Source organism: Electrophorus electricus, chromosome 4 (genome assembly GCF_041902795.1).
Source record: "Electrophorus electricus isolate QZ-2024a chromosome 4, ASM4190279v1, whole genome shotgun sequence".
Taxonomy (NCBI): Eukaryota; Metazoa; Chordata; class Actinopteri; order Gymnotiformes; family Gymnotidae; genus Electrophorus; species Electrophorus electricus.
This window is the reverse complement of record NC_137500.1, coordinates 38,478,079-38,492,691: the sequence shown is the minus strand read 5'-3', so window position 1 is coordinate 38,492,691 and position 14,613 is coordinate 38,478,079. Positions and strand designations below refer to the sequence as shown.

At 41.9% G+C, this 14,613-nt stretch overlaps 1 protein-coding gene across 1 annotated transcript; it reads left to right on the top strand.

The window, feature by feature from the left end:
* The first annotated feature begins 8,403 nt into the window (after positions 1–8,403).
* On the top strand, positions 8,404–10,648 carry dlx2a (distal-less homeobox 2a). The gene is made up of 3 exons (XM_027027545.3): positions 8,404–8,896; positions 8,979–9,163; positions 9,514–10,648. The coding sequence occupies exons 1-3, from the start codon at positions 8,578–8,580 to the stop codon at positions 9,841–9,843; spliced, it is 834 nt and encodes a 277-aa protein (XP_026883346.1). The 5' UTR covers positions 8,404–8,577; the 3' UTR covers positions 9,844–10,648.
* Positions 10,649–14,613: the final 3,965 nt, after the last annotated feature.

Sequence of the window (14,613 nt, the reverse complement as noted above, 5' to 3'; positions counted from 1 at the left end):
TATATCTTATTATAAACTGGGTTTACTGTGCAGATTATTTTTATTTATTAGTGACTTTCAATAGCAAAGGTTACAGCAATGCCTTACTGCACTTCAGTTCCATCATGGAGAGCCACAGAATGGTACCCTTTAATATATTCATATGATATTCACATAATGAAATATTCATATAATAATTCATAATAACAGAAATATATTATTCATATATGTAATAATTATAGAATCTGATGTAACCAATTAACTAGGGTTAGGGTTAGAAAAGAAAAAAACATCACTCTTAAACCAGGGCTGAAGTTTAAACACCTTGTTTAAATGTTTATGCACTGTGCAGAGTCCTAACCTTAATGTGTCTTTAGAACTTCTCAGAAAAAATCATCCTTGACACTAAAAAGTGTCCCCCTCCAGGCGCAAGCAGAATCCCCAAGTTCCTGTCTGTGTCTGCGTAGCTCTAACCTGAGCTCGTTTGCTGCTGGCCAATAGGACACCTATGTGCCGAATGCCTGTGCTCCAACCCCCACCCCAGGCTGTATAAAAGGTGACGTTCCAAACACACGGCCAGGCAGATCTGTCTGTGTTCCGACAGTACGAGCTGTGTGGCGTGAGCTGCATTAAATCCAGTCAGCTCTGTCCTCACAAGGGGCCCGCTCCCCTTTACGAGTGAGACGAGGGGGGACAAGCCCCCAGGAACAATGAGCATGTCACAACACTCAGATGCCTGTGCCTTTTTCTCTCAGGCGGCTCCTGAGCACAATGCACGCTGGGAAAGCAAGCTGACTGCAGGAACAGTTTCATTTGTCGTATCAGATTCTTGAAACAGTGGCAATGCTGATGCAGTGAGCTACTGGCGGTGAAGCTCCCAGCAGACTGAACGGCGTTCATCCAAATGGAACCATGTTTAGAATTTCCTTTTACTGTCCTTGCAAGCTAAGGCAATGTTTCTTACTCTAAGAGGATCCTTAACAATGATTTATTTCTTTAAATTCTTCATCATTTATCATTAATGTTTTGCATTATGGGAAAATTGCTTGGAATATTTATTTTGGGTGTAGGCAGAAAAACCTAGTTTGCAACATTCTGCTTTGCCCACATAGAAAACCATGACATAAACTCTTTTGTCTTAAAATGCAGTGGACACATAAGCTAGCTATCTTTTATTAAGACTTTTTAACTGTGTAGTTGGTATTCTTATGTTCCTGACATTGCAACGTGGAAGCACTTAAGCACTCATGCAGTGGGAATAAGAGTTTACTGAAAAGATATTCCAAACCCACTTCTAATGTCAAACTCATTATCTGCCCCATCATCAGGCAAACTTCATTACCATACAGTTAACACCTGCTAGTTCCAGGGCATGGTGCACGCCATTGTTACTGTACGTTTCATACACTCAGCAGTTCGTCCAGGTGAAGGTTGTAGTTGACACTGTCTTAGAAACGTCTACAACACAGTTTCAGTCCAGTGACAGAGCAGAATAGAGGGAGTCTTAAATATTAAAGTATGCATCAAAGCAATATCATTTATGTATCAAAGATATGACAATACAAAAAAAAGTCTGAAATGTGACATCTGAAACATGAGCCATGCTGCTCAAACTAGTTTCATATCTAGTTCCACTTCCTGTGTGTTGCTGTAATCTCTGTAACACTGCAGGCCCTGTGACCAGGTCTGTCTCTGTACACAGCCAACTACTGCATGCATCTCCATGGAAACATAGACTGAACTCCATTCTTCTAACTCAGGGTAGAGGGTGGTTACTGGGAGGGAAACAAACATTAACTCACTGTGCACTTTCTAATTTGCTCTGCGAGTCCTAGGGTCAGTGTGTTTGGCTAAAGTGGTGGAATTACTAGCAAACTTGAGGTGAGGAAATGGTTACTACGGTGATGAATAACCCTGTTAGAGTTATTAACGGGTCTAAGCAAGGGCAACCCCTTCACTATCCTTCTCAAACTATACGAGTATTGCAAAATGCTCCAACTTTTTTTTTGTTGCTGGTTTCTGAAAACTTTAATCAGTGACTGGCCAATACACCTGCTCCCATCTCACTCCAAAGCATGACTGAGTCTGCCAGAGACATTATGCATGCAAAATCTAAAACATTTACTGAAGTGTGTATAGCAGTGCCAGCGAAATCACCCCGCTGTGTGTTTTAGCTTTCCTTAATCTGGGGCAGATTTATAGAGCCCCGCGCTGCATGGCCACCTCTGTATTGTAATGTGAATGTTTCTGGCAGTAGGGGGCAGACCTCTTCAGTGGGGCAGCTGATTATGGACACAATGGTAACTACACCCTACACTGTCTCCTCCACCCCCACCCATATCCACGCCTCCTACACGCTTGAGAGAGGGGACCGCTAAGATGATGTTTGAAACACCGCCTTATGGCTCTGCAGAATTAAGACTTTAATATTCATTTACTGAAAACTGGATATCAGATTTGGATAACAGATGGCAAACTTAATCTGATTGTTAACTATTATACTATGGGATTATTAGCATAATACATTTTGGCCCAGTGGCTCCGGAGTCATTTTTAATTTTACTAACACATTGTTAGTAAAGATTTCCAATTTTTGGGAACCTGTCTTCCCCTTGGTCCCACCGTCAACCACCGTTGTCCTGGTTTTTCTCCCTCATGTACGGCATATTCTCAAGGGCGTTCCTTTATCCAGAGGGAACATTTGTCTATCATTAAAACAAACATTATGTTCAAAGGCTAAGCAATATCAGTAGACCTTAAAGAGAAAACAGCTAAAAAGAAAAAAAGCACAGAGTCTAAAAGAAGAAATCTATTGGTTTTAACTGATTTGCTTGCAGAGAATCTTATATGTTATAATAAAATGTGTTCAAAGGATAGATTTATACAGAAAGGAAATTCTAACACACACTGGGGAAAAAAACACCTTAATTCCAAGGTCAAAAGGACAAAATATTCTCAAAAGGACAATATTTTAAAAATACACACTGAATGCATTACGAGTTAATTTATAGCATGAATTACAGTTTTTATTTCCTGGTGATCTAACTAGGGATGACACATGGCAGTCGAATCCTGAGCTTCCTGAATGTGAACTAAGCGCTCTTAGTGCAAACTTCTCCGATATGACTGTAAGGATGTCCAGTGTAGGTGCTGTTGGTTCAGTGTTACACTCCACATTACAGACCCAATATAGACAGCATCTAGGCAGGGAGTCGGTACTTCACAGTAAATCACTACTGTCTCTGCATTCTGTTCTTCTATTATCCATTAGTCTGCTGATTGCTTTTAGGTCATGAGGTCACAACTAAAAAAAAGGATAGTCTTAATGATTACGTATATTTATCGGACATATGATTAATAATGTAGTACAAACGAGCCTTATTCATACAGTAGTGGTTCCTCCCTGATGGGTTTTGCCCTTCCCCCAGGGGAATGTGTGCTCAGCAAGACAAAGGAGACATTCAGGAATATCAAACAAGGCTCACAGGCTGTTCTGCCAATGTGAAAAGTTATGATGCAGAAACAACTGCTGTCCACAGTTTTAACACATTGGCAGTTAAACAGTACACTTCTGTAAAAGGAAATCTGGGAAATCTCATATATAAAAAAATATATCCATATAAATCCATAATAAACCTACGTGGTTCCTGTGGTGTCATCGGAGATTCAGACAGATGTGCACAGTGGTGGAAAGAGAATAAATCAGTCCTATGTGAAAATAAAAATAAAACCGTAAAATCATTGTTCTGTTTATTCAGAATATTAAAGTCCCCCATTCGGTATAAATATGTATTATGTGCGTAACCAAACCAATACATTAGTGTTTTCTCAGATTTGAACATAAATACACAGCATTTATATTTACTTGAATAGGATCAACTATATTGTCCAGAAAAAATCACATCTACACTTGCAAATTAAACTAAAGTCTCCAAAACCATAAACTGTCAAGTAAGTATAAATACATAAAAGGGCCCTTGAAGGTGGAACCTCCACATTGGCTCCACCTACTCTGGGCTGGTTCATACCAGCTTTAGCTCCGCCCCCACACCTCCTGTTCTAACACCTGTTCCTCTTTTATAACCCCTGTTAGGACTAATATACACTACCAGTGTGGGCTGTGAAGTTTGTCACAAAGTACAGCTGGGGTCAACAGCTCTGTGAGGTTGAGTATTCTGATGTTTGTGTTGATGTTCCTACACTTATGTATTTCCATGTTGTGACCTCAGACACCTGCTGCCTTGTTTTTATGAACAGCGATTTGCCCTGAATTGCTTTATCAGCTGATTTTATGAATCTTCTTGCTTGTAATGCCTCTTGAAACAGACCTCTTAAAGTTTATGTGCTCTTGCTGCCAACTGCCTCTGGCTCTCCCAAGTTACAAACGCAGTGCTTGACCTCTCCTCCTTCCGGGGAATGATCCCATCACAAGCCATTACTGTTCAGATTTTAGCTGAATTTAGGAATCACAAGGGCCAAAGTGGCAAGACATACACCAGCTATACACATCAGTCTAAAGTGTTTTCCTCGCTCCTCGCTCCTGTGTGGATATTTTGATCGATGCCAGTGCCAACTTTGCACTCAGTATCCCGACAGAGAAGTGCACACTAAGCGATTCTCTGCAGGATCTGAGCTTATGGCACAAAAAAAATGTTATGTTGTGTAGTTTACACTGAACGCTGTGGGTCCGTTAATGACGTTTACGTATCTTCTGGTAACACGTAAGTAATCAGGGTATGTAGCTTAGACTGATCCAGGATCAGTTAGACATCAGGCAGGGTTTAGGATGAGCCTGGACCTTCCCAAAGATTCTGAACGCTAGCCAGGACCCACAGAAAGAACATGATATTAAAATAAGATTCTACACATTGTGCTATAGAGGAGACATGTGTGTGGGTGTGTGCGTGTGTGTGTGTGTGTGTGTGCGTGCACGCAAACCTAAGACGGTAGAAAAGATAGCAATCAAGGACATTTTCTTATATGTTATGGCTACAGAGAAGTCACAGTATCAGTATTAAATATAAAACACACTGTTTTACTTTTTCTGAGAAATAAATTATGACAACAACATAATGAGGAGTTTTGTTTTTTGGAATACAACTCTGTTGGTGTCGCCTAGTCTGTGTAGTGCACGTTTACTGCATCACATCATATAGTATGAATCCGGCCTACGGTTGGGATCATAATCCAATATCTGTATTTAAATCAGAGGGAGCCTCACGCTCACTTTCTAGGTTAAACTTCATTTGGCAACCCACTCCATGTCTCCTCCTTCTCTTATTTACACCGGACTGAGCTCACGCTGGGCGTGTCTCCAGTGTTGAAGCGCCGCCTCCTTCTGCCTTTGAAGCTTTTCCAGACCTCCCGTCTGTATGACTGTTGATCGCCACTGCCGTGTTCACACCTAGGCTCAGCTTCAGTAGCTGCTCCACCATGTGACCCTGTGCTTCACAAACATGACTCCAGCAACCCAGGGCTGTGTCTTCACTTACGGCACCTGGCTCGCTTATCGGCCCCCGCACTGCAGACTCAGGAAACGTGGACCCAAACCTTCCAAAAGAAACACCCAACCAGTTTGTCATGAGTGGGAATTTTGGATGGCAAAGAGTCAAGGAGAGAATGAATAGAACATTGAATATTGAACTCTGCTACTCTGCAACCCATGGGAACCGAAACTAGCAGCTGCTTGGATAGGGCAAGCTGAGGACTTGACAGGGAGCGCAGCTGCATGTGGGAGGGTGCTGAGTCTGCCCTGTTACTTCTCGCCGCGTCCCACGCGACACGAATCTGTGCGGGAGGGACCGCAGCACTGCGGCAAGACACTCTGAGAACAAAGGAGACGGACGGCTCTGCTCCCGCCGCCCTGCCATGGCCTCGCCGCCGGTGTCTTAGATCAGACAGCAGGGGGCAGTAATGAGATATGTGGCGGCCAGTGTAGAACATGACAGAGCAAAAACGGCAGACATGAAAAGAAATGTGTCAAATCCCAGGAAGCAAAAGGGACTTGCACAGGTGAGAATGAGGTGTCAGTCAGTGGTGCAGGGGTCCACTTATAGGGTAGTAATATTCATAACAAGGTGGGTCATACAGAAATAGTTTATTGTTCAATTCAATTCATTTGAATAGGGGGGAAAAACGTGTACCACTAGAGGAATCTATTGCATGTAATTAACTTTCTCTTTTAAAAGAATCTAAGCTATTTACAACACATCACACAACTACCCACCATAAGCTTGGACAATTAATCAATTAGTTCATTAAATACAGGTATGGTAATGCAGCAAAAATGGATCAAACAGTCAAACTAACTGAAGGTCTTTTTATTTAGATACACCCAGTTTGACTTCATTAACAAAGATCCAACTTTAAATATATTTACACTAGTCAGCAGAGGCTTGAGAATAATGCTCGAAAATGTGTCTGGCTTTGTTCTGTAGACATGTGTTGACCATTTTCTGTTTCCTTGCTTCTGAATTCAAAACATGAATTTAGAATGTGGGAAACGCTAATATATCATGACGGTGGAATGTCCTGGTTAAACAAGAAGCTTACTTCAGTTTATTCTTCTTTGTTTGTGTACAGACATCATATCTCAGCCGTGTCATACCTGAAAATGGGCTTAAGACGTATGTGCACTGCCCTCTGCTGGGGAATGAGTGTTAGTACTACAAATCCTCTTTCACAATCCTAATGTCACAGTATATAGTTTATTATTATGGGCAGGCTAATGTTGTGCTGCTGCTATGGTGCTAATGTGGCTTTGAAAAGCCACTTTATAAGGTAGTTGATCCAATTTTGAATGGTTCCACAGCAGTACAGACATGCCACTTTGTGAACTCTTGTGACACTGAATATTAGCTAGCAGAGTAACCATTATCACGAGGGCCTGGGGGTCGCTCTGAAGAATATGATCCATAAACCAGAAAGGGAGTGTCGAGTTTACCAAAACGTGACACACAGGTACAGAGTGTAACTTCGAGTCAACGTACAAACGTACCAGTATGTTAAACGCTAGGTGGCGCTATATGGCTATGAGTCAAGCTACAGATTTTATCACACCTTACTCAATAATGGACAATAATGGACGATATTGGAGTTGCCCAAGCACGCATACCTCAGACCGCCAGCTGTCTCTCTCAAACAGATGCATATACCATAAGCAATGTGCCACCAGCCTAAACTCAGACTCTCAGTGACGGAATTCTCATGAGATCCACAAACGGCATGTTCCCCGCTGGTGCACTTTGCTTACAATACTTGCTATTGTTGCTAAAGACTTTATATTTTAATACTATTGCACTTATGCACGTAGGTGGCTAATAACAACAAGGGAAAAAAATTAAGTACCCCAAAGTGAGAACAGTGTGATTTTCGGCCTCTCGTGGTTTGGCTGTAGCATCAACCATGTCAAAGTGATTTTCTACCCCTATGGTCACGAACCGCATGTGCTACAGCGCCCTCTACTGGTGTGGTGCAGGATTACAATGACCTGTCAACACCAGCACCGGTCTGGGGTACAAGACAATGTAGAGACGGAACTTCTCGGTCATTATCTATATAAACTATCATGTGTAACGATATGTATAAAAAATAAAAAAGTAGAATATATACATAGTCGGTACATTAAATTATAATTCTAAATTATGATACAATAACCTATATAAACACATGGAAAATCGCGCATAAGGCGAATAAAAGCCCATCGCGGGGTATGAAATCTCGGACTATCGGTTACCGTCGTCTAATGGCGACATGCCGATGAAATGTTGTAGTGTGTGATATGCGGGCTTTGCGTTATTTCCTGGATCGTGTGTAAAAAGAACAAATATATTAATGGAAAAGTAATGCGTCACATCTACTTAAATATATTTACTTGTTGCCCACAATGAAACTTTAGACTAACGTGTCGTAACACGGCCTAATTTAAAGTGAATAAACTTCACAAATGCTGTCACAGAGCACAGGTTATAGGCTGCGCCACTGGACGTTTAACATCTAATCGAGTGTTTGTTATTCGGCGGGGACAACCAAGGACCTTGTTTGGGGATCTTACGGACCTTTAGTGCCAACAGATGTCGCAATGGGGCGAAACGTTTCGCTTGTAACTAACTTACAGTCCGTAGACCTCCATGCGGTAAGATGAGCTCATGCCAAAGTAACAGACAGCGCCGCAATTTCCGTGAACTCGGTGGTTTTTACAGACGACCAGGAAAAATAAACAACCTCTGTTGCTCTCTTCGTGTTGTTGTCTTTTCTTTCTCACCCTCTCTAAGCGAGGTAACCCTTTGGCGCGCGGCGCGTTCTCCCCGTGCAGCTGCTGCCCATGAAGCTCGCGTCCATTGGCCGCGCACTAGTTCAGCCTCCCACGTGACGCGGGATAAATGCCTGCACGCCAGCATCTTTGGTGGCAGACAATCACGGTTCTTGGTTCGTGGCACGACATCGTTGCTTCAATAAAGCTCAAAAGGAATGTCATCTACTACTACTACTACTACAAAAAAAAAAAAATTTAGTTAACTGATCGCAAAGTATTTTCAGATTTTTTTTCCCGCTTTTATGAACGCCTGTAAATTATTTGTACAGTTTTAAACAGTAACCATGACTGGAGTTTTTGACAGTCTCAACACAGATATGCATTCAAACCAGATTACCTCGAGTAGTTACCACAGCTTGCACAAATCGCAGGAGTCCCCGACTTTACCGGTCTCCACTGCGACGGACAGCAGTTATTACAACAACCAACAGCCCGGACACTGCGCAGGGTCGCCGTATGGCCAGCTCGGCACCTACCAGTACCACAACACCGGTATGAACGCCGTGCAGTACAACACGAAATCGTACGACCTCGGATTCAGTAGCTCATTCACTACCTACGGCACGTACGGACCGAGCGCTTCACCCACGCCAACCGACGGAGGTAAGCGGCTCTGCGTGCTTGGGCGTTAACGGCTTTATGTGGGGAAACGTCGTGGTCTAAAACTGCTTTAATTTAATTGTAGAAAAAGAGGAGAGTGAGCCGGAAATTCGAATGGTCAACGGGAAGCCAAAGAAAGTGAGGAAGCCGCGAACGATCTACTCCAGCTTCCAGCTCGCGGCGTTGCAGAGGCGTTTTCAGAAGACGCAGTATTTGGCTCTCCCGGAGCGCGCGGAACTGGCCGCCTCTCTGGGCCTCACGCAAACCCAGGTGAGCTCATCCCACCCACGAGGCGTCTTGCCGAAGGGTCTCGTCCCTTGGCACGGTAACCAGTAGTGGGCGAAGTGTGTTTCGGTGAACATGAATCCTCTTTAAAAACGATTGTGTGTGAATTTGAGCTGCTTCACGACCGTCAAAGATGTTTTGAAGCTGCGCCTAAAATCACTACGGCTTGTTTGCAAATAGATGCTGCTGGGGACATAGACATCCCTATATGCATTTCTCGCCAAATAATACACTTTATACAATACTCTTCCTACGCGGCAAGTCTTTATAACGACATTGGTTGTTTGCTGTAGTCACTGATTGTCATTTTAATAAGCGCCATGTGTTTTTTCCAGGTAAAAATCTGGTTTCAGAATCGCCGCTCCAAGTTCAAGAAGTTGTGGAAAAATGGAGAAATTCCGCCCGAGCAACATGTGGCTTCCAGCGAGTCTCCCCCGTGCCACTCACCTCCTGTCAACACTGTCTGGGACTTTCCACAAAATCAAAGAATGAACAATGTAACCTCGGGTTTGCCTCAGAGCGGCAGTTCCCCCAACGCAACAGCGCCTTCCTTTCTGACAAACTACTCTTGGTACTCATCTACGAACTCAGCAACGCATCTGCAGCCGAACGCACTGGTACCACACCATCACAACACAGCTTTGAGCGCTGGAACGATATTTTGACAAAAATGCGACATTTATAAGCGGAGAATTTCATTTTGCAAGACTTAAAGCTTCAAGGGACTCACAGGCCTCGTTTTCCGAAAGTAGCCGCGACTGCATCGGCAAAGTTGAGAAGCACCGTGTTGCGTGCTGCGCGTAATACTGTTTTGTTTTGGGGTTTTTTTGTTCTTTTACACAGTGTCGTCAACATACAGACGCGAAAGAATAAACGGCATACAATTATTTTTGTATTTATTTATTTTGTCTCTGGAGGTGGAAAATAATAATAAAAAAAAGATCAAATTAATTGTTCAGTGAACCACTAAGATCCAAAGCTACGCTACAAAAGGCGAGTCGTGCGGACGTTTCACCCGTCGGAGTGAACCTTATAGCAGGATGTGTTAATGTCAGATCATGTAGCACAATTTGAAGCTGTATCGTGCCTTTAAAATGACCTCACTTCGTTGTCCACCGTAATGTATTTTAATGTGCCCATCGTTGTTATCATTATATTTGTTTACTTTGTATTTTGTACATAAGGTAAGTAGGAGATATAATATTTGTCCCAGTACATGGAGGCTTCACCGCTACCCTTGGATATGTCGCCCTTATCAGGCATGTAGGTTATCATGTAGTGTTTTTGCTTTTTATATATTGAGGGAAAAGGTGACCGAAAATCTCACAAGCTACTGATTTCCCAAAATCAAAAGTCACATGTAACACATTTTTTGGAATTATTTTGTTTATTTATTTTATCTCGTATGCTGAATGTCCAATTCTGGCATTATATGAATCAGACTTATTTAAATAAAATGTTTCATGTGAATTTATTGTTTTATTTGCGATTTTAGACAAACTGCATAAACACTGCACGGAGGTTTGTGATATGCCGAGTTTTCCCATTAAAACCAGGTCTTGGCTCACTTCTGGAATTTTGAGCTTTTTCCCGACCACGCCTCCTCCCGTAGCTCTGGCGCCAGCTGAGACTTCCAGTCTGTAACTAGTCTGGCTGAAGGCGTTATACTTGTAAATGTTTCAGACAAAACTCACAAATTCCCCTTTTGTCCATGAACATGACAGGTGTGACTAGGTAGCCCGCGTGATATGATAGCAGGTTTTGGATATGTAGACTAATAAATGACGCCCGACTTCCTTTTTTAAATGAACGACAACACGTTGTGTTGCAGTTTCTTTTTACACTTTTTGTAAAATGATATGTAGATTTTTGGAAACCAAATTTCATGGAAGCTGAAACAAGATGGGATCTCCAGAGACGAGACGCCGCGCTCGGGGCGCGCGCGGCATAGGAAGAGCAGTCGAGGCACGCGACACTCCTTGGCACGCGCCAGGGAAGTCGGGGCGGCCGGCTGCGTCTCAGACTGTCTGGAGTCAGCTCGCGGCGCTCCCGATGTTATGAAGCCAGTACAGCCAAAAGCACCAACGCAAGCCTCGAACCCAACTGCGTGGAAACACGTCCCACGTTTTCCCCTGCACCAGGGCTTTGTGACACCCGCGCCGTTATAGGCTTCGGTCGCTTTCTTTTCTCTGCTATTAAAGGTTAGGTCTGTATAGTGCGTTATTTCATGCAGGCCTTAGGCCTACGGAGGCCTAATGTGCGGTGTGGTTTTATGAGTGAGATGCTGAATAATGGCTAGGTTTATGTTGGACAAATTAGCGCGTACACTAATGCCCACTGGTCATTTACGTGTGACATTTGTCAGAATCTGAAACAAAGAAGGCAAACAAAATGGAAAAAAAATACGCTTGCGTTAAACTGAGCAGGTTTGATATGAGACTGAGTCCATGTTTAAATGCCTTTAACTGAATGATCGCATGCTATAAAGGAGAAGGATGTAACAGGGATGTACTCTGTCAGTAATTGTCACATTACACGATGTTATAATTCGCCCCGGGGGCTGTGAATGAAAGCATCTTGAAATATAGAATCCTGCAGCTTGCTCATGCCCAAACAAACTCCCCAAATCACGATATTTCCAGAGGAATGTGCTTGTATTGAATGTGTTCAGTCGTATCAAATGAGGTCAATAATGAAACTAAGAAACAACTATAGGTCTTCTTGCCATATCTCCAAAGGCTCGCGTAGGCCTCCTGCTTTTTGAGGTGTCACTTTTGTTACCAGAAAACCTTTTAACTGACTCCTGCGAGACATATGGTGGGGATTTTTAAAATGTGAGTAATGTCACGTCATGGGAACACTCACCTGTCTGGAGCTAGTCACGCGAAGGGCGCATCCGTAGAGGCATACCTATGACAACCAGAAAAGTGCGCAAGACCGTTGGTGTTAACTACATCTAGCCTCATGTACCAGTAATACACCGCGAGGACAAGCTAGAAAAGGTGATTTAGTGAATTAAAATGAAAAGATTTCATACCATAGACTAAAGTGGAAGAAATGTCACGCATAACAAACAACACGAATGCAGGCTAAGGAAGTTTTAAAACTGCTTTGATGGCGCGTGTTCTGCGTGCCTTTCTCTCTAACAGATTAGCGATGATGTGGTTTTAGACACTTCCGGAATCCTGTAGACAACTTGAAAAATGCCATACCCCTTCCCTAATTTATACTCTGATCTGTAATTTCATCCACAATTGCTCTAGTTTGAGCATTCTGGCTCCCCGATCCGAAAGCCTGCAATTACTGCATAATTCTTCGCAATTTCAGATGTCCTAATATGGACTGTAATTTTTGCGCAAGACAATTTCCAGCTATTTCAGGCATCAACATTGTCAAAGTTGTATGTACATAATAAATGGGAATATCAATGCATAGTTTTTAGCATAACATCTTGACTCCGCGATAATTATATCCGTTTGGAGCCTACGCAAAATTAGCCTGAATTGCATGGTAACTGCTGCTTTAAATTTTTAAAAATTACTCATAATTTTCCCAAAGATTACCAAGATCTCGAGTGCACAATGTCATCAGCGTAATGAGGAGTAAACATTTATGCTAATAATCTGCAATTTTTTCCAACAGCTATAAAGAGGGAAAATAAAGCAGGAATTTTCAGTCATGTTCAGCGCGCGGCTGCTAAAGCTTAGCCCCGCTCGGGATGAGCTTCACGGGACCTAACGCGCTCAGCCATCGCAGTGACCACTGGATTCTGCATCCATATTCATCTCTAAACACTGAGCTCTATATGAATAGACACACATCTGGGCTCCGTGTTAATTTTTCTTATATAAGGTAAGAATAAAACTCCTCCAGTACTGTCGTGTTTTGTTAGTGTTATAGTTTATTTCCCTATGAAAACACCAATTATAATAAAAGTTTCAAGAATATATCAGATAATGGGGGGAATTTAAAGGACAATAGTTACATTTCCAGAAATACTCAAACAGCTTTACCTTTTCATTTTCCATGTTTTAATTAAAAATAATTAAATTTTGTTTGCTAGAATTTTCTGTCGAATGTTTCAAAGATTGTGCAGCTAGTTAAATACGTTAGATGTGAAAAACAGCATCAGTTATTTTAAACATAGCTACTAAAAGGTGAACGCATTTTTCACTTATCTTTTAAGGTTTCCAACAGTATTTAGTAAGATAACAGAAACTGTAACATATATCTATTATAATTTTTCTTAGATTAAAGGGAAATCGCGACTGATTCTGTTTCAGTTTTTTCCTCGCTAGCCTTTCTATAGGTTGTAGCACGAAATAAGGCAACCCTTGTTCCATAATTTCACCACTGCCTTAATTACTCCGACATTGTGTTATTGCTAATTTCGCGCGCTCTTCATATTGACAATCCCTCGGTATACACCTGCAAGCAATTTGCCAGCTTACTTATAACCGAGCTGCCGCGAGGGGGGCTTTCGCGCACCTATTTTGCTTTTTCCGTTTTGTTGTTTTTTCTTTTTTCATCACACAGCAAATTTTCTTTCAGTGTGCTATCTCTTTTGTTAACAAAAGATTCCGCGTGCGAAAAAAAATTGCTCATAATTATCCTGTAGATGGGGAACTGCATTAGAATAAATAAGGGCGGAATGACTATAATTATGTCTGGTTTGATGGGCTCGGCTCGTAATCAAGAGGAGAATACAGTGAAATAACGCTGACCCTCTCTGCTTCACAGCTGCATTTCAGAGCCCCTGAGAAATAGATTTTCATGTTTAATCTACTTTTTAAAGATTTGTGATGTTTATTTTTGCACGATCCTCGCTTTATTTTCTGTAGGTGATATTTCTATTTCCTTGGACTTGCTATATCGTATTAATTATTGCGGGGCAACCTTGTATAAGCTTTGAAAATACTACCAAATACCGAGATAAACAGCGACCCTGATAGATAAGTGAAACGGTTTTTATTTATTTTGAAGAAATATTGCATTCTACTAAAATGTTAAAAGGCCGAGTGAGAGCCGCCACTTCGGATAACAACCACAAAGGAATATCTGTCTTATTTTGGTAGGCCTAAAATTTACCATAAGAAACATAAAAGGGATCAAATGTGACCAGATAAGGCATGAACTATGGAAAATTAACAAACGTTTCTAAAGATAGTATATGATTTTTTATATAGTAATATTTTTTTTATTATTTTTATTATTAGTAGTAGTAGTAGTAATAGAGATGGTGACGGTGGGCTATAGCGTAGCAGCAGTAAGAGTATTAACGGTGTTGTTATTAGTGTAGTAGAAGTAGCCGTCACGGCTTTTGATCAAAAGTTCCTGAATATTATGATTTTGACATCAACAGTTCATCACTGTAACAGACACAAATATAGCAGCGCCTACACCTTCACTCAAGAAACCCTCCGTGATAATGTAAC